We start from the raw sequence: 27,421 nt of genomic DNA, 5'->3' as shown, positions 1-27,421 counted from the left end.
GCCCCGCTGGTCAATGGTTTATTCTTGATGAATCTCGGACGTGATGTTACACATATTCATAGTGTGAATACCAAAAGATGTAAAGTTGATAACGATAGTCCCACATACTTGTGGCACTGCCGCCTTGGTCACATTGGTGTCAAGCGCATGAAGAAGCTCCATGCAGATGGACTTTTGGAGTCTCTTGATTACGAATCATTTGACACGTGCGAACCATGCCTCATGGGTAAGATGACCAAGACTCCGTTCTTCGGAACAATGGAGCGAGCAACCAACTTGTTGGAAATCATACATACCGATGTGTGCGGTCCAATGAGTGTTGAGGCTCGCGGAGGATATCGTTATGTTCTCACTCTCACTGATGACTTAAGTAGATATGGGTATGTCTACCTAATGAAACACAAGTCTGAAACCTTTGAAAGGTTCAAGTAATTTCAGAGTGAGGTTGAGAATCAACGTGACAGGAAAATAAAATTCTTACGATCAGATCGTGGTGGAGAATATTTAAGTCACGAATTTGGTGCGCACTTAAGGAAATGTGGAATCGTTTCACAACTCACGCCGCCTGGAACACCTCAGCGAAACGGTGTGTCCGAACGTCGTAATCGCACTCTATTGGATATGGTGCGATCTATGATGTCTCTTACCGATTTGCCGCTCTCATTTTGGGGCTATGCTTTAGAGACTGCCGCATTCACTTTAAATAGGGCTCCGTCGAAATTCGTTGAGATGACACCGTATGAATTATGGTTTGGGAAGAAACCTAAGCTGTCGTTTCTAAAAGTTTTGGGATGCGATGCTTATGTCAAGAAACTTCAACCTGAAAAGCTCGAACCCAAGTCGGAAAAATGCATCTTCATAGGATACCCTAAGGAAACTATTGGGTATACCTTCTACCTCAGATCCGAAGGCAAGATCTTTGTTGCCAAGAATGGGTCCTTTCTGGAGAAAGAGTTTCTCTCGAAAGAATTGAGTGGGAGGAAAGTGGAACTTGATGAGGTGATAGTCACCCCTTCCGAACCGGAAAGTAGCGCAGCGCGGGAAGATGTTCCTGCGGTGCCTACACCGACTGGGGAGGAAGTTAATGATGATGATCATGAAGCTTCGGATCAAGTTACTGCTGAACTTCGTAGGTCCACAAGGACACGTTCCGCACCAGAGTGGTATGGCAACCCTGTCCTGGAAATCATGTTGTTAGACAACGGTGAACCTTCAAACTATGAAGAAGCGATGGCGGGCCCGGATTCCGACAAATGGCTAGAAGCCATGAAATCTGAGATAGGATCCATGTATGAAAACGAAGTATGGACTTTGACTGACTTGCCCGATGATCGGCGAGCCATAGAAAATAAATGGATCTTTAAGAAGAAGACAGACGCGGATGGTAATGTGACCATCTATAAGGCTCGACTTGTCGCTAAGGGTTATCGACAAGTTCAAGGGGTTGACTACGATGAGAATTTCTCACCCGTAGCGAAGCTGAAGTCCGTCCGAATCATGTTAGCAATTGCCGCATACTATGATTATGAGATATGGCAGATGGACGTCAAAACGGCATTCCTTAACGGCTTCCTTAAGGAAGAATTGTATATGATGCAGCCGGAAGGTTTTGTCGATCCTAAGAATGCTAACAAAGTATGCAAGCTCCAGTGCTCAATCTATGGGCTGGTGCAAGCATCTCGGAGTTGGAACATTCGCTTTGATGAGATGATCAAAGCGTTTGGGTTTACACAGACTTATGGAGAAGCCTGTGTTTACAAGAAAGTGAGTGGGAGCTCTGTAGCATTTCTCTAATTATATGTGGATGACATACTATTGATGGGAAATGATATAGAATTCTTGGAAAGTATAAAGGCCTATTTGAATAAGTGTTTTTCAATGAATGACCTTGGAGAAGCTGCTTATATATTAGGCATCAAGATCTATAGAGATAGATCAAGACGCCTCATTGGTCTTTCACAGAGTACGTACCTTGACAAGATATTGAAGAAGTTCAATATGGATCAGTCCAAGAAGGGGGTTCTTGCCTGTATTGCAAGGTGTGCAATTGAGCACGGCTCAATGCCCGACCACGGCAGAAGATAGAGAAAAGATGAGTGTCATCCCCTATGCCTCGGCCATAGGGTCTATTATGTATGCCATGTTGTGTACCAGACCTGATGTAAACTTGTCGTAAGTTTGGTAGGAAGGTACCAAAGTAACCCCGACATGGAACACTGGACAGCGGTCAAGAATATCCTGAAGTACCTGAAGAGGACTAAGGATATGTTTCTCATTTATGGAGGTGACGAAGAGCTCGTCGTAAAGGGTTACGTCGACGCTAGCTTCGACACGGATCTGGATGACTCGATGTCACAAACCGGATACGTGTATATATTGAATGGAGGGGCAGTAAGCTGGTGCAGTTGCAAGCAAAGCGTCGTGGCGGGATCTACATGTGAAGCGGAGTACATGGCGGCCTCAGAGGCAGCACAGGAAGCAGTCTGGATGAAGGAGTTCATTGCCGACCTAGGGGTGATTCCCAATGCGTCGGGCCCGATGACTCTCTTCTGTGACAACACTGGAGCTATTGCCCTTGCCAAGGAGCCCAGGTTTCACAGGAAGACCAGGCATATCAAGCGTCGCTTCAACTCCATTCGTGAAAGTGTTCAAAATGGAGACATAGATATTTGTAAAGTACGTACGGACCTGAATGTAGCAGATCCGTTGACTAAACCTCTCCCTAGAGCAAAACATGATCAACACTAGGATGCAATGGGTGTTCGATTCATCACAATGTAACTAGATTATTGACTCTAGTGCAAGTGGGAGACTGTTGGAAATATGCCCTAGAGGCAATAAAAAATGGTTATTATTATATTTCTTTGTTCATGATAATTGTCTATTGTTCATGCTATAATTGTGTTATCCGGAAATCGTAATACATGTGTCAATACATAGACCACAACGTGTCCCTAGTAAGCCTCTAGTTGACTAGCTCGTTGATCAACAGATAGTCATGGTTTCCTGACTGGACATTGGATGTCATTGATAACGGGATCACATCATTAGGAGAATGATGTGATGGACAAGACCCAATCCTAAGCATAGCTCAAAGATCGTGTAGTTCGTTTGCTAGAGCTTTTCCAATGTCAAGTATCTTTTCCTTAGACCACGAGATCGTGCAACTCCCGGATACCGTAGGAGTGCTTTGGGTGTGCCAAACGTCACAACGTAACTGGGTGACTACAAAGGTACACTACGGGTATCTCCGAAAGTGTCTGTTGGGTTGGCACGGATCGAGACTGGGATTTGTCACTCCGTATGACGGAGAGGTATCTCTGGGCCCACTCGGTAATGCATCATCATAATGAGCTCAATGTGACTAAGGAGTTAGCCATGGGATCATGCATCACGGTACGAGTAAAGAGACTTGCCGGTAACGAGATTGAACAAGGTATTGGGATACCGACGATCGAATCTCGGGCAAGTAACATACCGATTGACAAAGGGAATTGTATACGGGATTGATTGAATCCTCGACATTGTGGTTCATCCGATGAGATCATCGTGGAACATGTGGGAGCCAACATGGGTATCCAGATCCCGCTGTTGGTTATTGACCGGAGAGGCGTCTCGGTCATGTCTGCATGTCTCCCGAACCCGTAGGGTCTACACACTTAAGGTTCGGTGACGCTAGGGTTGTAGAGATATTAGTATGCGGAAACCCGAAAGTTGTTCGGAGTCCCGGATGAGATCCCGGACGTCACGAGGAGTTCCAGAATGGTCCGGAGGTAAAGAATTATATATAGGAAGTCCAGTTTCGGCCACCGGGAAAGTTTTGGGGGTTATCGGTATTGTACCGGGACCACCGGAAGGGTCCCGGGGGTCCACCTATCCCGGAGGGCCCCATGGGCTGAAGTGGGAAGGGAACCAGCCCTTAGTGGGCTGGGGCGCCCCCCCTTGGGCCTCCCCCTGCGCCTAGGGTTGGAAACCCTAGGGGTGGGGGCGCCCCACTTGGCTTGGGGGGGAAGCCACCCCCCCTTCCCCCTTGGCCGCCGCCCCCCCTTGGAGATCTGATCTCCCAGGGCCGGCGCCCCCCCCCCCCAGGGGTCCTATATATAGTGGGGGGGAGGGCAGCAACACCACGGCCCCTGGCGCCTCCCTCTCCCCCTGCAACACCTCTCCCTCTCGCAGAAGCTTGGCAAAGCCCTGCCGAGATCCCGCTACATCCACCACCACGCCGTCGTGCTGCTGGATCTCCATCAACCTCTCCTCCCCCCTTGCTGGATCAAGAAGGAGGAGACGTCGCTGCTCCGTACGTGTGTTGAACGCGGAGGTGTCGTCCGTTCGGCACTCGGTCATCGGTGATTTGGATCACGGCGAGTACGACTCCATCAACCTCGTTCATTGGAACGCTTCCGCTCGCGATCTACAAGGGTATGTAGATGCACTCCTTTCCCCTCGTTGCTAGTATACTCCATAGATGGATTTTGGTGATGCGTACGAAATTTTAAAATTCTACTACGATCCCCAACAATAAGTTATCACGGTCGAGAGGGGGTATATATATCGACCGCCCATCATGTCGAAGTTATTTTGTAACGGAGTTCCCGATAAAAATTAAGAAGATGAAGTAGAAGATAAAAAAAGAGTAGAAGAAGAAGGAATAGAGGAGAAGAAGAAAAAACAGACTCTATTTTTTCTTCTTCTCCTCTATTCCTTCTTCTTCTCCTCTTATTTTTCTTCTTCTTCCTCTTCTTAGTTCATTCCTTCTTCCTTTCTTCCTAGCTAGATATATAAAACTTTTCTAAAAAATGTTATCAGGGAGGGGGTATATCAACCTCTCCTCATGTTGAAATTATCGGGGAGGGGGTGTATCGACCCCCCACACCCCTCATCATGCATATATAGCTACCACATACATATATACATTGAAAAAAATTACATATATGCAACAAAAACATTAATACACATATGAACAAAAAAATACATATATGAACAAAAACATGATGTGAAAAAAATAATCTAATAAATCTAATAAGAAATTAATCTAATAAAAAACATGCTCTGAACTTACATATAGCCACATACATACAAATATACATTTTATATATATGAACAAAAAATTAATCTAATACAAAATAAAAACATAGCCGGACCGGCGCGGCGGCTCACAGCGGGGGCGTCTGGCGATGGCGACTGCGGGGGAGGCGAGGGCTCCGGCACGCGGGGGCAGGCCACGGGAACGGGCTCGGGCACGGGGTAGGGGCCGGCGCGGCGACGGCGTGGTCGGGGGCAGGGGCGGCGCAGCGACAGAGTCGGAGGCAGGGGCGGCGCGGCGACGGCATCAGAGACAGGGCGGCGCGACGAGGGCGTCGGAGGCAGGGTGGCGCGGCGAGGTCATCGGAGGCAGGGGCGGCGCGGCAACGGCGTCGGAGGCAGGGCGGCTCGGCGACGGCATCGGAGGCAGGGCGATGACGGCGACGGCGACGAGGAGCAGCGCTGGGGCGTCGGGCACGAACTGACGGTGAAGTTGTGAAATTTTCACAAGTCCAGCTTATATACAAAGAGCATTGGTACCGGTTCGTGGCAGTAACCGAGACAAATGCTCCCTTTAGTCCCGGTTGGTGCCACCAACCGTGACCAAAGGTCAGTTTCCGGCAGCCCAAAGGGCGGGAAGCGGCGGCCTTTGGTCCCGGGTGGTGGCACCAACCGGGACTAAAGGGGGGGGCATTGATACCGGTTGGTGCCACGAACCGGTACCAATGCACCCCACCAACCGGGACCAAAAGCCCTGTGCTGCTGCGCCCGCGTCGAAAGTTTAGTCCCACCTCCCTAGATGAGAGGGGCGCGCAGTGGTTTATAAGCCCCACTGCTGCACCCCTCTCGAGCTCCTCTCCATTGCAGGCTTACGGGCCTAATTGTCACTGCTATGCCTGATGGGCCTACTGGGCCTTCTGCGAGCCTGAATCCTGGCCCATCGTTGGGTTTCTAGTCGTATTTAGGCCGTGGTGGCCCAGTAGGTGGCATTTTTTTGCCTGTTTCTTTGTTTTCTTTTTTACTTCATTTATTTTGTTTTGTTTCTACTTACAACAAAAAACTTATTTATTTTATTTTATTTTGTTTCTAATTACTTATTTATTTTACTTTATGATAATTTTTTTGCTATTAAAGTTTCTAAAAAAAAGTTCTTTATGAAAATTCTTTTTTCTTTTAATGATTTTGAATAGAAAATACTTCGATAATATTAGTTGCATCAATTTTATATAATTTTAGTTTCAATAATACTAGAGGTTGCTTATAATGTTTTGAACAGAAAATACTTTGATAATTTTAATTTCATAAATTTTATTAATGTTATTAAAGTTTATTTTATTTTGTTTCTACTTATATATTTTATTAAAGTTTATATTATTTTGTTTCTAGTTACTTATTTATTTTATTTGTTATTTTTCATGCACCATTTTTCATGCATTTACTGATTATTTTGAGCTATAAGACCCTGAAATTGAAAAGCATTTCAAATGAACTCTGAAAAGGTTGAAAGTTGGCATGGTATCATCATTTGACCCACATAGCATGTGCAAGAAAGTAGAGAGGGTTACGGCAAAAACTGGATGCACTTCGTGTACAAAACGGACAATCTCTTTCGAAGTATCAGGGTTTCATACGGAAACTCGTCTGTTACAAAGGGATTTCAATTTTTTTAACTTATTTGAACTCCAGAGTTTTTCTGTGTTCAAAATGCACCATTCAAAGCCACATCATCAATTTTCAACCCTTTCTGACTTCATTTGTTATTTTTCATGCATTTACTGATTATTTTGAGTTGTAAAACCCTGAAATTGAAAAGCATTTCAAATGAACTCTGATAAGGTTGAAAGTTGGCATGGTATCATCATTTGACCCACATAGCATGTGCAAGAAAGTAGAGAGGGTTACGGCAAAAATTGGATGCACTTCATGTACAAAACGGACAATCTCTTTCGAAGTATCAGGGTTTCATACGGAAACTCGTCTGTTACAAAGGGATTTCATTTTTTTAACTTATTTGAACTCCAGAGTTTTTCTGTGTTCAAAATGCACCATTCAAAGCCACATCATCAATTTTCAACCCTTTGTGACTTCATTTGTTATTTTTCATGCATTTACTGATTATTTTGAGCTGTAAGACCCTGAAATTGATAAGTGACCAAATTAATAGAAGTTCATCATCACATTAAAACCAAATTACATACATAGTTCTCATTGAACAACATATATAACTCTCCAGAGCATTTAATTAAACCATACATTGAAATTATGTAAAACATTTCAATGCAACAAGAAATGCGATCATAATCGCAACCAAGGTAACAATTGATCCAACTGCATAATGATACCAAGCCTCGGTATGAATGGCATATTTTCTAATATTTCTAATCTTCAACCGCATTGCATCCATCTTGATCTTGTGATCATCGACGGCATCCGCAACATGCAACTCCAATATCATCTTCTCCTCCTCAATTTTTTTTTATTTTTTCCTTCAAGTAATTGTTTTCTTCTTCAACTAAATTTAACCTCTCGACAATAGGGTCGGTTGGAATTTCCGGTTCAACCACCTCCTAGATAAATAAAATATATGTCACGTTGGTCGGCATAATTGTCATAAACAATAAATGAACGAAATATTATAAAAAGATAATATATACCACATCCGAATCATAGATAGGAAGATGGCCGACGGGGGAGGATACCAAAACCATCGCACTATATAATAACAAGGAATAATAAAAGTAAGAAAATTAGACAAGTATCTATCTGAAGTAAGATTTCTTTTTCTTTCAGAAAGAAGATAAGAACAAGGGGCTCACCACGGTGGTGCCGGCGACGAGATCGGCGCGGGCGATCGACGGCGGTGAAGACGGGGACGGGACATGACGGACCGCTAAACCTGGACAAATCTCAGGGAAAATGGAGCTCGGAGGTCGAGTTTTGAGAGGAGAAAGATTAACTAGTGTGGCTCAGACATTTCATCAAACACCTCATGTGCATAGGAGGTGAACTAGAGCACCCAAATGCCCTCCCCTCACCGGCCAAAAAAAACAGAGCACTGTGGAGTGCTCTGCTGTGGCGATGGGGTATATATAGGCAGCTCCTTTGTCCCGGTTCGTGGCTGAAACCGGGACTAAAGCCCAGCCATCTGTCCCGGTTCAAGCCAAGAACCGGGACCAATGGTTGTGGGCCAGGAGCGAGGCACATTGGTCCCGGTTCATGCCTAGAACCGGGACAAATGGGTCCCCACGAACCGGGAACAATGCCCACGAGGCCCCGGCCGGCCCCCTGGGCTAACGAACCGGGACGAATGCCCCCATGGGTCCCGGTTCGTGACTGAACCGGGACTAATGGGCTTGCCCTGCCCAAACCAAAGCCCTATTTTCTACTAGTGAATGTAGACCATGGAAAGCTGTGTTCTGTGTGTGGTGCTAAGACTTAACCATCTAGAGTCCAAAAAAACATTAGTTCTAATCCCAACTAACAAAACAACTAGTCATCTATTTTATTTATCCACTAAAATCACAATTTGAAGGAGAAGCAGAGAGATACAGAACAAATATTAACAAAAAGGAAAATATCCGGCCAATGATATGGTGGATCATTCCTTTTTAATGGATCATTTCATCTACACTAGATGAACCATTGCGCCCGTGGCGTAAAAACAAAATGCAACCAAGAAGGGAGGCTAACTATATGAAATGATAACCAAAAGGAATGCTCGTTGCACCAACGGCGCAAAATAAAATACAATCGAGAAACTGAAAATTTGCTTAATATTCATGGGCCTTAGCTAAACAAAATGAAGAAAGAGTTGCAAGAAATCATCAGCTTGGGATGTGACGGTGGCGTGGGGGTGGAAATCGTATATATCAATAAAGACCTGCTCAGATGCACAATTACCTTTCAAAATAGTTTGGATTCCAAATATGCCACAAAACATTTGCACTGCTATATATACACAACTACCTTGAGCTGACGAGATGTTGACTATTTAAATGAAAGCCTTGTCAGATTTTTTTATCATATTGACCATTATAACCCTTAAATCAGTATCTTCGAAGATAAATAGTGAAACAATGTGTTGTATCGACAAGCGTGCCCCGGTCAATTTTGCATGTTTGCTCTTGGTCGTGAATTGTCTTTTAAATGCGAACCAACATGTGGTTAGATGGCTATTAGGAGGACAATGGTATCCTTAGCCCACCCGAGTTCAAGTCGTAGACTTGACATTGGTGCTCGCATTTTCATAGATATTTTTCAGGCTTTTTGATGATGTGCGTTCAGTGGGAGGAGACGTTCCCGTCGACTATAAAGGTGTTTGTGGCGACTTCATTCGTCTCAAGATGATGTGCCGGCTTAGGAATGAGTGTATGTGCGTATGTATGAGTATTTGTGTCTGTACTATGTGAAAAAATGAATTCTCCTTTAAACTTTTATTTTTATTAAAAAAATAGATTTTGCGGTAAAACATGATTTGAATGGGATCAAATTATTTGACACCATTTATGATATATTGTATCTTTTCCATTGATAATTGGGGTTCTCTTTAACGGCTACCTGGAAATAGCTAAAAATAAATTTGACAAGGCAGTAAGGGCATCCTTTAAATTAGTGTTTTTGCTTTTTTATTTTTTTATAAGATCAAAACATTCGATGGTTCTCTTCAACTATTGCCATAACTTTCTCATACACAAAAATAACAATAGGAACAATACTTATGATTCATTCAAATGTTTTGTGATGTTTTTGAAAAGTTATAAATTTGCACTACACTTGTATTTTTGCCTTTTAGCACAAGCTATGCCTATGCGCCAAAACATCTTTTCATTAGTCATTTGATGGTAGTGGTTTATATGTACGTAGTTTAAAATTGTAGTGACATATTTAGAAGACGGAAATTTTAAGTGCTGTTTGGGAACAAAAGTAAGTTCTTGGTTGTTTGTATGTAAATTTTTCTTGGGGAAAAAGCTTCTAAAAGAAGTGTTCGTACAACCACCTTTTGAAATACTATTGATGGGAAAGTCACCTCCCACTGAACAAATATTCCGTATTTTTTAGAGAAAAAATATTTCGCATTAATGAAACTCTGGCGGGCTTGGGGTACACCCGCATGTTCCTAACCATTAAACCACAGATTGGTTCTTAAACCTTCTTCTGGTTCTAGCAGGTTTCTAGCTGGTAGGAAATGTTTCACATGCACACCCGGGCGTTTCCAGCAGGGTTTCCTGCTAGTATTCCAACTCGCATGTCCTTTTTTGCGTCTCCTGTTTCTTTAAAAGAAAAATATACACATTGAAAAAAAATTACAAGCAGGTACTAGTGTAATCTCCGAGCCAATTAATTAAGCCACGCAGTGATCAATACCCACGGCCAACCTTTGCTTGTCCGTCAGCTTCTGTGTTCATCAGTTATCACAATCATGTCCTTGAGACGAGTCACGAGACTGCCGCGGGACAGCGAAGAGAAGAGTCAGGGCAAGGACGAGCGCACGTGCATGGCGTGCAATCGGGCGAGTTGAAAGTGCAAAATCCACAAATTTGACCAATAGACAAAAAAAATTCACAAAATGAACTGTTTTTAAAAAAAAAATCGCTCCGCTAACCTTTTCGTGTAACGCCTGACATCTAGGCGCCACACTACATTATGCAGCGTCTGACTGACAGGCGCTACATATCTGACCAGCGCCGCACTTCGAACTATCTAAAATTTACTAAATCAATGTGCAACGTTTAAAAGTTAGGCGTTACACTGTATAGTGTAGCGCCTAGACACTAGGCGCTGCACTACTTGCATTACGTAGCAGGTGGCACTCTCTACAATGTAGGCGTGTCTAGCAGTGCTGTCTCCCGTCACTTTTCCAGCTGCCTGTCCTGTTAGACTTGGGCTGCATCCATCCATCACCCCTTCACCTCTCCTCAGTCCTTTCCCCTTTATTAATACACTCCCCTAGCACTACTACCTAGCCACGCGCGATGCATATAAAATACAATAGTACTCGATCGAAAGCGGCAGGGCAGCACACATACATGTAGTACATGCATGCACGGACGGAATTATGCTCCGTGCATGTCGTCTACATACAACCGTGCTGTACAGCGTTCGAGATGATGGAGTGCCAGCTGCATGCATGTCGTCTACATACAACCATACTGTACAGCGTTCGAGATGATGGGAGTGCCAGCTGCTGCAGCTGTTGTAATCCAAGTAGTGCAACGTCTAGTGCTTAGGCGCTACACTGTATAATGTAGCTCTTAGATTTTAGGCGTTGCATATTGACTTAGTAATTTTTAGACTGTTCGGAGTGCGAAGCTGGTCAGGTGTGTAGCGCCTATCGGTCAGACGCTGCACAATGTAGTGTGACGCCTGAATGTCGGGCGCTACACGAAAGAGTCGGTGGAGCAAAAAAAATTCAAAAACTGTTCACTTTGTGAATTTTTTTCGTTCATAGGTCAAATTTGTGATTTTCGTCCATCGGTCAGACGCGTACGTACGAGGTTGTCACGTCTGAAGTGTATAGATCCCACGAGATATATACTTCCCCTTTGCGTCCACATACATGGAATTGGAAGGGAGTGAGACGTACGACGGAATGTTTGTGTATCAGAGCATCTGAAACCGCCTAGGGAAATCCGGATCTTCTGACGCACGCGGACGTGCTTAAATTTTCCCATCTGCATCCGGATATCGGATACTAGAAATTTTAAATCAATACAAAAGCATGCAAAGAAAAAAAAAACTCCTACGTACGTAGATCAACTATAGTCCTCGTCAGAGGTTTCCACTATCTCCGTGCCTGGCACTTGTGCCTCCTCCGGCTCATCCATGGCGGCATACACATCCATCTTTCCTTCGACCTTGTCGAAGAGGGCGTCGGTCACTGCCCCTTCCTGCCGCTCCGCTGTCTCGTCCGCTTGGGCGAAGGCGAACTCGGCCTCCACCTGCTCCATGTTGAAGCCCGAAGCCGGCATCCGCTCATGCTCCGCCTCCTCGTCATCCTCCGCCTCGAAGCCGGCTGCTGCTTCTCTCCCTCCTCCTCCTCCTCCGGCTCTGTCGAGTCCAGAGGCAGCCCGACAATGATACGGGCGGCGCGCCTTGCCCGGATCTCCTGCTCGATCTAGTACCAACGCTTCGTGTGAGCATCGCGTAGTTAATTATTTTCTTCCACACCATGGTGAAGCCGGAGAGCGTGGGAAGAGCGTCAGAGCGAGAGAGAGGGCGTGGATGGGTTCGGGTTGACGGCACGGAGAGGGAGGATGTGCTTGGGCTAGTGTTGGCAGACGCCAGCCGGCTTAAATAGCCGAATTTGGCCTCGGGCGGCGAGCCGGATCGGCGTCATGCGGCGTTCACACCCCTTTTCGGGTGATTCCGCGTGGGACCCCGAAGTCAGTCCGACTGAAGGACGCGCCCAGGCGCCCCATATCCACCACATATTTAGGAAGGATATGAGAGGTGTCGGTCAGCCCGGACGTTTGATGCCCATTTGAGGCGCACATCTGGGTCAAAATTTCGTGACCAGGCGGCCCGTCCGGTCGTTTGAGGTCAGTCTGGAGCGTCCGGCTGTAGATGCTCTCATATACTAGTTGTGGCTTGCGTTTGTGGAAGAAAATCCTCAACCGACTGTTTGTACACCCCTCACCCGAAAACCGACTGTACACATGAAGTCTGGCTTCAACTATTTATTTATCAGATGCAATAAATATTGGGCATCTGGGATTTTTCACGGTGGCTCAGTCGGTTTTGCCGCATAGAGGAGACAGTGCCCGATGTTGGAACATCGGGGCCGGCCGCGGTGAGGCCCAGTTAGAAGCAAACCGGAGGCGACCAAGACGTGTCTGGTCGTGGTGTCACCGGCAGGGCCGAACTGGAGATCGACATGTTCAGATGCAGTAGTTGCCGAGGAGAAAGAAGAAAGGAGAGAGCAATTGAACCCGATAGGTCGAGGGGGTGAATTTCTTTGTGAGGGGGCAAGTCTGTCTTTTTTCTTTTCTTTATGAGGGGGCAAGTCTGTCGGGTTCAACGTGGCAGATGCTACATTTGGGCTGAATATGAAGGGTGCCGGTCAGCCCGCACGTTTGAGGCCCAGTTAAGGACACCGTCTAGGTCGGTTTTTTCTAACCGGTCACTGACAAGGCCATCTGCGCGAACGTTTGAAGCGGGTTTGGAATGCCTGCTGTAGATGCTCTAACAGTGATCGATAGTGACGGCCAGCCTTGGCTTGTCCGCTAGCTAGCTGTGCATATCAGTTATCAGAGTCATGTCCTTCAGACGAGTCACGATCGAGATTGCCGCAGGACAATGAAGAGACGAGTCAGAGCATCTCCAACAGCCGCCCAACGCGCAACGCGCTAAAAAAGCGTTTGCAGCGCGCTGATCCCCTGTTTTTGCGCGGCGAGGAGCGCTTGCTCTAGCGGCCGCTGCAAAGTTTACCGTGCGCGAGTAGCTCCAGCAGGCGCGCTAAAAAGCAGCGCGCGCGAGCAGCCAGCGCTTGCCATATGTTGCATTTTGGAGAGGAGATGAGATATTTCAAACATCAAAACAATGACATGGCATAATTTAAATCACCCAAACAAGTTCATGACATAAATATTCATGCCCACAAGTTCAAATTCATGCCCACAACATCATCCTTCCAAGTTCAAAATCCGAACCAAGTTCATGACACAAAAGTTCACATCAACGGAGGGGTCGCGGGTGTAGAAAGGGGTGAGGGGGTGCCGGCACGGCCATCCATCGGGTCAATTCGCCGGCGGCGGTGCGGGCGGGGCGAAAGTGGCGCGGCGAAGAGAGTGTGGCGCGAGCGCTCGAGTTATTGCCCCGCGCGCAATTATTGCACCTCCGCTGGAGCGCCCGGAGCGTACCGCGCGCGCAAAAACCACTAATTTTTCTGCGCGGCGATTATATAGCGCGCCTGTTGGAGAGATGCTCTCAAGACAACGACCATCGTACGTCTATGGCGTGCAATCGCTCTAAGTTGAATAGTCTGCTGAGTGCAAATAATGGAACTAAATAACTAATGGAAAGGAAGTTCATTGTGTGTCATATGCTAGCTAGCTGTGGCTCGCGTGTATGCAAGAGAACGGACAACTCAACGAGTAAACGACAATCCATGCATAGTAGGAGGCTAGTCGACAATGGAAATGGAACGTTCGTCGTTTGTTTGACACGGATGCATGTGAGCCTCAAGTCTAGCACGAACCACTTGTTTATCACGTTCGCTAAATATCGTGCAACTGAAATTTTAATGTTGGTTCACCGATTTTGCCGCATAGAAGAGGCCGAGACACCGACGCGGACCGTGTCATCCTGACCAGGCCTAGTCAGGTCAGCGATGATGCGTCTGGCCGTGGTGTCACGCGTGGAGGCAAAATAGAGGTTTGACGGGTTCGAATGCGTGGTTGCGAGGATGTTGTGGGTGACAGAATTGCGAGGGGTATAGGGGTGCCCATGTGTCTTGCTTATAGTGAGATCGTAGGGAAGTTTTGTGTCTGGGAGCGCCAGCATGGCCGGCCCAGGCGTCCTGGAGGCCACGGCCTCAATTCTTTGTTTTTTTTCATGTTTTTTATTTCATTTTTTCTTTTGTTATACTTCTAAATATCACAAACAAATATATTACAGAAATGCATAAAATATTAAAAAATGTTAATCAATCATTTATAAAATGTTAACTCTATATACAAAATGTTTATCATGCATAAGAAAAATGTATACAGAAAATATTAAACGTGTGTGAAAATTTTGATATTATATTTAAAAAATGTTAAACAAGTAATTGAAATATGTTAATCAAGCATTTGAAAAGTGTTAAATTTGTATAGAAACAATGTTGACCATGTATTAAAAAAAGTTAATTTTGTGTTGTCTAAGAAAATGCTAAGCTTGTCTTTGAAAATGTTAATGAAGCATTTGAAAATGTTAAATGTATATTAAAAATGTTGATCATGTACTAAAAAACATATTAGTCTTGTATTTGATAAAATGTTAATCAGGAACCTGAAGAATGTTAAATGTGTGTTGAAAAAAAGTTGACCATGCATGAAAAAATGTTAATTCTGTCTTTGAAAAATGTAGTCAAGCAATGCTTTAAATTTGTATATAATTTTTTTGACCATGTATTTAAAAAAAATCTTAACCTTGTACTTGAACAATCTTAAATAAAAAATTGAATTTTTTAAAAAATATGTATAGAAAAAAAGTTGACCATGTATTCAAAAAAATTAACATTGTGTTTGAATTTTTTTTAATTTGTATTAGAAAAATAGTCTTGATGTATAAAAAAATGTAGAATGAAAATCAAAAGAAAAACGAACAATAAAAAACCATGAAAGACGAAAAAGAAGAAAAGAAACAAAAAAGGAAACAATAAAGAAAGAATGGAAAACAGTGAAAGCCTATAAAGAAATAAAGGAAAAAAGAGCACTGAAAACCAAGAAATAAACAAAAACCAACAAAAGAAGGAAAATGAGAAAGAAAGAAAACCGATAAAAACTAGGAAGGAAACAAATAAAACAAAAGGAAAACAAATATATATATAACTATAAAAAGGAATAGCAAGAAGAAATGATAAAACCAAACAAAAAATAAAAGTAAATAAAAATAGAATGGAGAAAACCTATAGTGACCGAACTTGCAGCGCGCGAGCGGCAGCAGCGAACCTACACTGATGGGCCGGCCCATAGGCAAGCAACTTCAGCGAGAGGAACATCCACGCTTGACGCAAGAGAAGCTATCGTCTCGCTATAAGCGAGACATAGCTCTCGCGGCGGTATAGAGGGATGGTCGGAGGAGACGGCTCTGGCAGTGTAAGGCTGCTAGGCTTGCGGGGTACCACCGCAGATTACTAGGGTAGGCGATTGGACCAGTGGGATGAAGGAGGGAGGAAGAATTGTTCATGTTGGCAATTTGAAGAGGAACAATTACTTCTTCGGGAAGTTGAAGATGTAGCACGCCGGTCCGTTGAATTTTAATTCCAACCATGCTTTTTTTTTAGGCGGTCCCTTTATGTATTTTCCACCATGGTTTGGGGAAATGAGTATTAGTAAGTTCTCAGTGGTTTGTACGGAATTTTGCTAGAAAAACAGAAAGTTCGATTTTTAGCCATGGCAAATAAACAGTTTTCATAATAATTCATATTAGCGTGAGGATGGCAAAATTAGCTTGCAAACACGGATATATTCTGGCAAAAAATGAAATCAGGCGGATTTGACATGCTCACCAACTAAACTTGTCATCCTCCACGAACACAAATTTCTATGAAAAACGTTAGTAATTTTTTCATGCCTAAAAATCTAACGTTCGTTGGATATCTGGGTAAAAAAAATATCCTCCAGAAGAAATGTTGGTACAGATACTCTCATCCCTAGTCACAACAAAAATATGTGGCTGAAAAGAAATACTACTAGCAATTCGGTATGAGTCATGTCCCACGATTTTCATGCGGGCTGAGTCAGCTATGCTGTTGGGTGCCTAGCTAGGTAGCTCGCCTATAAATTGGCACGTATTCTGGCTACTCTCAAACAACAAACAGCAGTAAGTTTATTGGCTACTACAGCTTAGAAGTACTAACCTCGTTGCCAAGCTCTCGCTGCCAAGTACCAAGTAGTACTCCACTTGTACGCACCAAGCAAAAGTAGCTAGATTGCAGCGCGCAGCACCATGGCGTGGCAATTGCAGCAAACAATGGCCACGATGAGTACATGCTTTCGGACGTCCTCGCCGGCAACGGTGCGCTGTGCCGCGGCGGCTCGGCGGTCTGCCAACTACGCTCCCAGCTCCTGGGATTACGACTCCCTCCTCCAGCTCTCGCCCAACAATGGCGGACAGGCAGATCAAGTACATTTGTCAGCTGAACATATCGTATTTTCAACCGGCAAGTAGTACGTAAAGTAGATGAATTACTCATGGAAATTACTCCGTGCGTGCATGAATGATGTCACAGGTCGATAAGTTGAAGGCCGGCGTGAGGGAGCGGCTGGTAGCGGCGAGCCGAGGCGACCACCAAGCTGCGAAGCTCGGGCTTGTCGACACGGTGCAACGGCTCGGCATCGCCTACCATTTCGAGGAGGAGATCGCCGGTATCCTCAGCTCCGTCCACCGCAAGCCTCACCGGTGCAGCGGGGATGATTGTGATGTTGCTTCCGCGGCATTGAGGTTCAGGTTGCTCAGGGACAGTTGTTTCCCAGTCTACTACCCTCCAGGTACCTCCTTAAATATGAAATATGAAAAGCAGACTCTTAGACGATGTAAGAAAGGAACCTAAAACTACGGCCAAAATTTTGGATATTAAACTAAATGCATGGTCCAATCCAGATTCAATCACAGTTGAAACTTCGAATTGTGTTTATGGCACGGTTTTCTGTACTTAACTGACATGTTTCATTGTAACAATACATAAAGAATTCCTTGAAGATCTCAAGCGCGGACCAGATGATGATGTCAAGGGGCTCCTCTCACTCTACGAGGCTTCATACCTTGCGTTTGAAGGCGAGGAAGCATTGGATGAGGCAAGAGCATTTTCTAAGAAAGCTCTCATAAAGCTCTTGCCATCCATGGATCACCACTTACGGCGCAGTGTGGTTCGTTCTTTGGACCTTCCATTGCACCGGAGGTCTCCTCGACTAGAAGCAAGATGGTTCATAGATCACTATGCTAGAGATGAGAGCAATTCCGACCCATTGCTCGTTAGATTTGCCATGACGGACTTCAACAATGTGCAAAGTGTGCATCAGGAAGAACTCGTGAGACTGGCAAGGTAATTGAGCATGAAGAAACATACATTTAAATTAGCCTGCTAATTAATTCACTGAGTTGATGGGTTTTAAGATATGAAAATTGACCTAAATAACTCTAGGTGGTGGAAGGGGACTGCCCTTAGTGAAAAATTGGGGTTCGCCAGGGATCGTCTCATGGAGTGCTTCCATTACGCAAATGGAATTGTGTGGGAGCCAAACAATGGAGCGTGCCGAGAAGTGCTTGCTAAAGTCGCCAATCTAATAGTTCACTTAGATGATGTTTATGATGTGTATGGAACTCTAGACGAACTAGTTCTCTTCACCGACGCCATTGGAAGGTAACTACATGCAACAGTGCACTTTCTCATAATTCAAGTAATATTCTTGTCCTAGAGTATATGACACGTTAGTTTCACAGCAAATGAAGCTTTTCCATTATCTAAAATTAATAAATAATTTCAGGTGGGAAGAAAGTCCTAGTGAAAGACTCCCCGAATACATGCAAGCACTCTATTCCGTGATGTACAACACATCCGCTGAGGTGGCTGAAAATGTGTTGGAACAACATGGTTGCGACGCTCGTCATGTTCTTCAGAAAGCGGTAAGTTCATATACACAATTAACTTACTCATATGATATAAATTGTTTTCACAAGGAACTGTAATAAATTCCACTCCATGATTTTGCAGTGGCGAGACATGGCGGAGTCTTTCCTGGTGGAGGCAAAGTGGCACCATGGAAACCACAGACCAACACTGCGTGAGTATCTGGACAATGGATCAATTTCAGCCTCTGCTCCACTGTTGCTGCAACATACGTTTCCCCTGCTGCGTGTGGATGAAAAGATCACCCCAATGTCTCTTGCTAAAGTTGGAAGCTACCCTAAATTAGTTCAGTCAGCGTCGTTAGTTCTTCGGCTCTGCAATGACTCTGCAACCCACTCTGTAAGGAAAATTTATCCGGGTTGTTTTGCCCTTTACCGTTTCAATCACCAAAGTTGAATCTTTGTGAGAGGTGTCTTATGTCGTGAAAATATGTATTACAGGCCGAGCTGGAGCGAGGGGATGCACCATCATCAATAGCTATTCACATGTCGGAGAACAGCTCCAGTGAGCAAGAGTCCCGTGAAGCCATGGAAGACCTTACTATGGAAGCCTGGAAGTCGATTAACGAAGATGCATTCAAACACTACCGATTTTCTAGATCTTTTGCCAAGACTTGCGTGAATTTGGCTCGAATCTCACATTGTGTTTACCAAGGTGGGGATGGTTTTGGTGCGCCGGATAGTCGGAAGAAAAAGCAAATTAGGGAGTTGTTCTTGGACCCTTTCATGATTGAGGAACATTAAACGGTGGGAAACACATATCTTAGAAAGATGTTATATAGGCTTAATTATCTGTAGGTACTGATTGTAGGTATTGATTCTGATTCTGTGTTGTACTACTAAAACTCTAGAACCAACACTAGCTGGTTGATATTTTTTTATTTTTATTTTTGAGGTGAAACTAGCTGGTTGACTAACTAGCACCATTGGGTGATCTTGATTTACAGTGCTTAGGGCCTGTTCGACAGCTCCCCAACTCCTTGAAATCCTGAAATATATCCAGCTTCTCTTTTCCTATGCCAGCTTCCCAAGTGAAAGCTAGCGATCAGAAAACCATTCGGTATGCCAGCTCCAGTCTTCTCTGGCAATGCATGGGATGGCAACCTTTTTCAGTTGATTTCGGCCTATTGGGAGTTGAGGATAGGCCAAACTTGGCCCAAGTTGGAAGCTAAGGGGGGATCCACGTAAGGCCATGTACACAGGCTGGGAGAGATGGACAAAGCGTTTTCTTTTCTTTTCAGTGTGTTTTTGACTAACAGAGAACTATTTAAAGGGCGACGCTACGCGTCCGCCGGCGGATAACAGAAAAAGATCGATCGCCTGCCTGGCCATTGGATGGAGCTGCAGATGGCCGTCTGATCTACCCACTAACCATCTTTGCAACAAATGTTTTGTTGTAGTCCGCCCTGTGAAGCAACCTGCTTGTTTCAATCACGCGAACAAGGTTTTTTTTTTTTGCAACAGAGGTCATGTTGCATTTTTTCTGCAACAGAGGTCTTGTTGCAAAAAAAAAAATTACAGAATTTTTTTGTAACAAATGTCTTGTTGCAGAATTTTTCGCAATAGAGATCTTGTTGCAGGTACCTAGTAAAATATGAAATATGAAAAACAAACACTTGCAGGGTGTAAGAAAAACCTAAAACTACGGCCAAAATTTTGACTTGTGTGTATGGCATGGTTTCCAATACTTAAGTACTTAACTGACATTATACTGTTTCATGGTAACCATATGTAGAATCTCTGGAAACTCTCAAGTGCGGATCCGACGATGTCAGAGGACTCCTCTCACTATACGAGGCTTAATACCTTGCGTTCAAAAGCGAGGAAGCATTGGACGAGCCAAGAGCATTTTCTAAGAAAGCTCTCATAAAGCTCTTGCCATCCATGGATCACCACTTACGGCATAGTGTAGTACGTTCTTTGGACCTTCCATTGCACCGGAGGTCTCCTAGACTAGAGGCAAGATGGTTCATAGATCACTATGCTAGAGATGAGAGCAATTCCGACCCGTTGCTCGTTAGATTTGCAACGACGGACTTCAACAATGTGCAAAGTGTGCATCAGGAAGAACTTGCGAGGCTGGCAAGGTAATTGAGCGTGAAGAAACATATGTTTAAATTAGCCAGCTAATTACTTCACGTAGTTGATGGGTTTTTAAGATATGAAAATCGACCTAATTTATTGTAGGTGGTGGAAGGGGACCGGCCTTAGTGAAAAATTGGGGTTTGCGAGGGATCGTCTCATGGAGTGCTTCCATTACGCAAATGGAATTGTGTGGGAGCCAAACAATGGAGCGTGTCGAGAAGTGCTTGCTAAAGTCGCCAATCTAATAGTTCACTTAGATGATGTTTATGATGTGTATGGAACTCTAGATGAACTTGTTCTCTTCACCGACGCCATTGGAAGGTAACTACATGCAACAGTGCACTTCTCATAATTCAAGTAATATTCTTGTCCTAGAATAGCATGTAACATATACTCTCTCCATTCCAAAATATAGTGCGCCCGCGCTTCCCGAGGTCGAACTTTGACCATAAATTTCACGAACGAGACCGACTGCGGCGGGTGAAAAATTACATAATTAAAAACTTCTTTCGAATACGAATTCACTGATATAATTTTTGCTCCCGCCGCAATCGGTCTTGGTAGTTAAATTTACGGTCAAAGTTGAAGCACGGAGATAGAGGAAGCACTACATTTTGGAATGGAGGGAGTATAGGGCACGTTAGTTTCACATTAAATGAAGCTTTTCCATTATCGAAAATTAATACAAATAAATTCAGGTGGGAAGAAAGTCCTTGTGAAAGACTCCCCGAATACATGCGAGCACTCTATTCCGTGATGTACAACACCTCCGCTGAGGTGGCTGAAAATGTGTTGGAACAGCATGGTTGCGACGCTCGTCATGTTCTTCAAAAAGCGGTAATTAAGTTCATATACACAATTACCTTACTCATAGGATATAAATTGTTTTCACAGGGAACCATAAAAAATTCTGCATGATTTTGCAGTGGCGAGACATGGCGGAGTCTTTCCTGGTGGAGGCAAAGTGGCACCATGGAAACCATAGACCAACACTTCGTGAGTATCTGGACAATGGATCAATTTCAGCCTCTGCTCCACTGTTGCTGCAACATGCGTTTCCCCTGCTTCGTGTGGATGAAAAGCTCACCCCGATGTCTCTTTTTCACTCCAGGTACCTAGTAAAATATGAAATATGAAAAACAAACACTTGCAGGGTGTAAGAAAAACCTAAAACTACGGCCAAAATTTTGACTTGTGTGTATGGCATGGTTTCCAATACTTAAGTACTTAACTGACATTATACTGTTTCATGGTAACCATATGTAGAATCTCTGGAAACTCTCAAGTGCGGATCCGACGATGTCAGAGGACTCCTCTCACTATACGAGGCTTAATACCTTGCGTTCAAAAGCGAGGAAGCATTGGACGAGCCAAGAGCATTTTCTAAGAAAGCTCTCATAAAGCTCTTGCCATCCATGGATCACCACTTACGGCATAGTGTAGTACGTTCTTTGGACCTTCCATTGCACCGGAGGTCTCCTAGACTAGAGGCAAGATGGTTCATAGATCACTATGCTAGAGATGAGAGCAATTCCGACCCGTTGCTCGTTAGATTTGCAACGACGGACTTCAACAATGTGCAAAGTGTGCATCAGGAAGAACTTGCGAGGCTGGCAAGGTAATTGAGCGTGAAGAAACATATGTTTAAATTAGCCAGCTAATTACTTCACGTAGTTGATGGGTTTTTAAGATATGAAAATCGACCTAATTTATTGTAGGTGGTGGAAGGGGACCGGCCTTAGTGAAAAATTGGGGTTTGCGAGGGATCGTCTCATGGAGTGCTTCCATTACGCAAATGGAATTGTGTGGGAGCCAAACAATGGAGCGTGTCGAGAAGTGCTTGCTAAAGTCGCCAATCTAATAGTTCACTTAGATGATGTTTATGATGTGTATGGAACTCTAGATCTTTCGCCAAGACTTGCGTGAATTTGGCTCGAATCTCGCATTGTGTTTACCAAGGCGGGGATGGTTTTGGTGCGCCGGATGGTCTGAAGAAAAGGCAAATTAGAGAGTTGTTCTTGGACTCTTATCATGAGTGAGAAACATTAAACGGTGGGAGATATATCTTAGAAAGATGTTATATAGGCTTAAATATCTGTAGGTATTGATTCTGATTATGTGTTGTACTACTAAAACTCTAGGACCAATACTAGCTAGTGGAGTACTTAGTAAGTTAGTATCGAGCTTAATTTACTCCGTAACAAGATGTGACCGGTTGTTAGGAATTTTCAGGATTCATAAAGTACCTTCACACTTATTTTAACCTTGCTTCAAAAAGAAAGTACTGTGACCAAGGCATTCAAGAACACAAAATGCCTGAATGACAACCAGAATTAAAATGTTTTCAGAGTTGAGGCCCAGATAAAGGATAAACAAACACCATTTCATCCAAGAGACATCACGGAATACTTCACACATTATGGAAGAAATAGGCAGCCTAACATCATCAGCTATTAGACTACTTAAGCTACGCATATCAATGACTGAGTCAAGGGTTGCTGTGTCTTGTGTTTGATCTTGAACAGAGGCGCCGATAACTGAACATAAACTGGGCAGTGTCTGAACTTGAGCATCAACATCGACAACTATGGATCTTCCAGCATCTGTATCTCAAAATGTACTTCCAAAATATGTATTTTTTTAATAAATATATGCTAGATTGAAATTAGTTGTTAAAGTTTACCTGGGATACCGTCTTAACATTAAGAATGACAACTTCTCTTATGCCGATGAAAGAAGTAGTGTGAAAATTAAGTGTGTGTCAGAATCTCACAACTATCCATTATCCATGGCTGCGCAATTGAATCAGGAACTACTAATCCAACTTCGATTAGACTGGCCAGCAAAATATCAACACTTCTTAATGTATGAAATACACATTTGTACATGTCTCCAGGGCACCTCGACTGGGACTCACGATCAACCTTGGCTCGTCTTCTAGCTGTGAGCCTGTGAGTGACTATCAGTCATGGTCATTGGCCGGTCTTCAATGGCTTGGCTACATATGACCATGCACTGCAGAAAGATTTTCTGTGAAGAAGAATCAAAGCAACCAGCTCGCTCGATCGCGCATTAATTTGTGGTTGTCAGGAGGACGTACGAGAATGTCATATTTTCACTCTATATATGGAAACTTGGAAAGTGAGAGAGAGAGACAAAGAGACAGAGAGAGAGAGGGGCCGGGGGGAGGTGGGGGGGGGAGTATAGCGCATCTAATTAATTAAAACATACATTGAAACTATGTAAAACATTTCAATGCGAAAACAAATGCGATCATAATCGCAACCAAGGTAACAATTGATCCAACGACATAATGATAGCAAGCCTCGGTATGAATGGCATATTTTCTAATCTTTCTAATCTTCAAGCGCATTGCATCCATCTTGATCTTGTGATCATCGACGACATCCGCAACATGCAACTCCAATATCATCTTCTCCTTAATTTTTTTTATTTTTTCCTTCAAATAATTGTTTTCTTCTTCAACTAAATTTAACCTCTCGACAATAGGGTCGGTTAGAATTTCCGGTTCAACCACCTCCTAGATAAATAAAATCTATGTCACGTTGGTCGATATATTTGTCATAAACAATAAATGAACCAAATAGTTATAAAAAGATAATATATATACCACATCCGAATCATAGACAGGACGAGGGCCAACGGGGGCGGATACCAAAACCATCGCACTATGTAATAAGAAGGAATAATAAAAGTAACAAAATTAGACAAGTAACTATCTAAAGTAAGAATTTTTTCCTTTCAGAAAGAAGATAAGAACAAGAGGCTCACCACGGTGGTGCTGGCGACGAGATCGGCGCGGGCGATCGACGCGGTGAAGACGGGGACGGGACGTGACGGACCGCTAAAGCTAGACAAATCTCGAGGAAAATGGAGCACGGAGGTCGAGTTTCGAGAGGACAAAGATTAACTAGTGTGGCTCAGACATTTCACCGAACACCCAAATGCCCTCCCCTCGCCGGCCAGAAAAAACAGAGCACTCTGGAGTGCTCTGCTGTGGCGATGGGGTATATATAGGGAACTCATTGGTCCCGGTTCGTGGCACCAACCGGGACTAAAGGCCTTTAGTCCCGGTTGGTGCCACGAACCGGGACCAATGCCCCCTTTAGTCCCGGTTGGTGGCACCAACCGGGACCAAAGGCCTTGTGCTGGAACTGGCGCGGTGCGGTGGGATGTTTAGTCCCACCTCGCTAGCCGAGAGGCTTCGACAGTGGTTTATAAGCGCAGCTGCGCTGACCACTTCGAGCTCCTCTCAAATGCAGGCTTACGGGCCTATTCTGTCACTATTTGCCTGTGGGCCTACTGGGCCTTCTACGGGCCTGAATCCTGGCCCATGGATGGGTTTCTAGTCGTATTCAGGCAGTGGTGGCCCAGTAGGTGGCATAATTTTTTCCTCTGTTTTTTCTCTTTTGCTTTATTTGTTTTGTTTTGTTTCTACTTACAACAAAAAACTTATTTATTTTATTTCTAATTACTTATGTATTTTACTTTAATTATTTTATTTTTATTTATTTTACTGCTGCTATTTTTATTTATTTTACTGCTGCTATTTTTACTTAATTTATTAAGGTTTATTTATTGTAGTTACTATAGTTTATTTTATTTTATTTTATTAAGGTTTATTTAGTTTTATTTATTGTATTAAGGTTTATTTATTTTATAAATATAAAAAATGAACATAGATGCGCTTATAGAGAAAATTAAACCTAAATTCACAGTAAATTTCATGAAATTCCCTGTATAAGGGCATCTATTTTCACTTTAAGAGAAGCTCAACAAGGCATAGAGGGACGGGCTTATAAATTGGTGTGAGCGCCCTTCGGTTGGCGAGGTGGGACTAAACACTGGCCGCAACTAGGACCAGCCCTTTAGTCTCGGTTTGTGGTAGGAACCGGGACTAAAGGGTGGTGGGCCAGGAGCGTGGTCCATTGGTCCCGGTTTGTCCCACCAACCGGGACCAAAGGGGCCGGACGAACCGGGACGAATGCCCCCACGAGGCCCGGCAGGCCCCTGGCCGCGGTAACCGGGACCAATGCTCACATTAGTCCCGGTTCGTGACTGAACCGGGACTAATGTGAATATTGCCCTGTGACCAAAGCCCAGTTTTCTACTAGTGTGTGAACCAGAGAAGAAAATACAAGATTCGAAGCATCATGTGTATGGACGAGAGAAGAGAAGATCCAAAGAAACCATAGCCGCACGATCGAGAGTTGATTTGTGGTTGTTGAGAGCGCCTACAAGGTTGTCACATCTGCTGTATATACCACACGAGATACCTCTCTCCTATGGCCACACATATGGAAACTTGGAAAGTGAGAGAGGGACACATGTACGATGCCTTGAAAAGGAGCAAGAGAGAGACATATGTCCAAGCAAACCTCTCAGCGATGATGCTACAACTAAACCGTTGGTGCATAGTTCATTTTATAAGAATCGCTAAAATTAGCCGACAAATTTCATTTTTAGGATTAGAGCCAAACTATTTGTTCGTCTATGTTGGTTTCTCCCTCCCGACTTTTATGTCGCTATAAATGCTAGAGGGTGGAAGTCAAATTAATGTTTGGTCGTTATTCCCTAAAAAAAATGTTTGGTCGTTATTCCCTAAAAAAAATGTTTGGTCGTTATAGCAAATAACCAACTAGACCAACAACCTTTTTTCTATGTTTTGTAACCGATAGCTTATTTATATGTACGCAGAACAACCAAGAATCACCGACCCAATTTAAACAAAAAAAAAATGTGAAATGGTAGATGAGACAGAAAACAACACGTAGGACAATTTGTTCATCGCCCTAGGAACGAGGTTGATGTCGGTGTTTGTCATCAGATCTAATGGTTATGGTCTACCAAGGCACGATGGTAATTATGTGAGTTACCATACTGTTACCGGTATTCTGATGTCCATATGCTACAACTATCAATTTGGCAATAATGTACTAGTTACCATGTGCATATGCTCACGACTGATTTCCCCGATTCGCTCAATCGCGTTTCCCTGGTTTAGTCAATTGCATTGACTGGTCAACTATTGGCTAACGAAAACAAAAACATAAAACATTCCCAAAAAATTTAAAAAATCATGAATTCAAAAAGGTACATGAATTTTAAAAAAAATCACAAATTTGAAAAAAAAATCATCGAAGTTGAAGCAAAATTCATGTATCTGAAAACAGTTTAGCAAAAAAATGGAAATAAAAAAACCGAACAAATCCGTTGCAGCAAAAGAAAAAGAAAGTGAAAAGAAGGAAAAAACTCTAAGTAAACACGTCAAGAGCGGGTGGCTGGTTGGTTTTGGCAGCGAACATTGAACCAGGTGATCTGCTGTTGGAATCACGGTACGTACACGTGCAGTTTTTTGCTTCTTTGAAACAGAAAAAAAAGGAATGTGTGCCGGCCCAACACTGCCAAGGGGGTGTGCAGCCTGTATCCTTAACCCTATAACGGGCGTTGAGAGCGCCGTATATGATTTGCCAACAATCTGAGAGTCAAATCTCCCCTCAAAAAAAATCTGAGATTTAAATCGGGAACTCCTATCCAGCTCCAAAAATCCACGAGGAAGCTTGAAGTGTGCCTAAAAAATTAAGCAGCCTACAGTGGGAGCGCTAGGGAGCAAGTCTCGGTGACTGGCGAGAATCTCTAACCGGACTGTGCTAATTAGACACCTCCCATATGTTCGTGGATACGTGCAAAAATGGGGGCACCGTTGCCTGGGCAGACAATGAGGATCGGTAGGCTCCTGTCTGCGGACTCCGTCTACGCCCCCATTTCCATGCATTTCCATACACATAGATCATTTGACGATAAAACAATGAAAAATCGTAAGAAAATCAACTAAAACCTAATGATTTCCATCATGAATCCACATATATTTCACAAGATGAGTAGTTTTATATGCGCTTATTAATGTTGAAGTTGTTGATTGTTAGAGATATATTTGGGTTACATATGATGTTTGGTAGTC

The 27,421-nt window shown here is 43.7% G+C and overlaps 2 protein-coding genes across 2 annotated transcripts; both read left to right on the top strand.

Annotated features, from left to right (window-relative positions):
• The first annotated feature begins 16,549 nt into the window (after nucleotides 1-16,549).
• On the top strand, nucleotides 16,550-19,692 carry LOC109777110 (alpha-terpineol synthase, chloroplastic-like). The gene is made up of 7 exons (XM_073509483.1): nucleotides 16,550-16,851; nucleotides 16,958-17,216; nucleotides 17,416-17,770; nucleotides 17,870-18,088; nucleotides 18,213-18,351; nucleotides 18,440-18,694; nucleotides 18,796-19,692. The coding sequence occupies exons 1-7, from the start codon at nucleotides 16,675-16,677 to the stop codon at nucleotides 19,096-19,098; spliced, it is 1,707 nt and encodes a 568-aa protein (XP_073365584.1). The 5' UTR covers nucleotides 16,550-16,674; the 3' UTR covers nucleotides 19,099-19,692.
• Nucleotides 19,693-19,938: 246 nt separating this feature from the next.
• Nucleotides 19,939-22,302, top strand: LOC141041911 (alpha-terpineol synthase, chloroplastic-like). The gene is made up of 3 exons (XM_073509482.1): nucleotides 19,939-20,760; nucleotides 21,138-21,276; nucleotides 21,366-22,302. Exons 1-3 carry the CDS (start codon nucleotides 20,516-20,518, stop codon nucleotides 21,573-21,575), a joined length of 594 nt encoding a protein of 197 aa, XP_073365583.1. The 5' UTR covers nucleotides 19,939-20,515; the 3' UTR covers nucleotides 21,576-22,302.
• The last annotated feature ends 5,119 nt before the right edge of the window (nucleotides 22,303-27,421 follow it).

This window comes from Aegilops tauschii, chromosome 2, assembly GCF_002575655.3.
Source record: "Aegilops tauschii subsp. strangulata cultivar AL8/78 chromosome 2, Aet v6.0, whole genome shotgun sequence".
In the NCBI taxonomy this organism is placed as follows: Eukaryota; Viridiplantae; Streptophyta; class Magnoliopsida; order Poales; family Poaceae; genus Aegilops; species Aegilops tauschii.
The sequence above is the reverse complement of the archived record's forward strand: the minus strand, read 5'-3'. Positions and strand labels throughout refer to the sequence as shown.

Coding starts and splice junctions, on each gene's coding strand:
- LOC109777110 (XM_073509483.1), top strand. CDS start 16,675: ATGGCGTGGCAATTGCAGCAAACAATGGCCACGATGAGTACATGCTTT. Junction 17,217..17,415: donor CCCAGTCTACTACCCTCCAG/GTACCTCCTTAA, acceptor CAATACATAAAG/AATTCCTTGAAGATCTCAAG. Junction 18,352..18,439: donor GTCATGTTCTTCAGAAAGCG/GTAAGTTCATAT, acceptor ATGATTTTGCAG/TGGCGAGACATGGCGGAGTC.
- LOC141041911 (XM_073509482.1), top strand. CDS start 20,516: ATGAAAATCGACCTAATTTATTGTAGGTGGTGGAAGGGGACCGGCCTT. Junction 20,761..21,137: donor TTCACCGACGCCATTGGAAG/GTAACTACATGC, acceptor AAATAAATTCAG/GTGGGAAGAAAGTCCTTGTG. Junction 21,277..21,365: donor GTCATGTTCTTCAAAAAGCG/GTAATTAAGTTC, acceptor ATGATTTTGCAG/TGGCGAGACATGGCGGAGTC.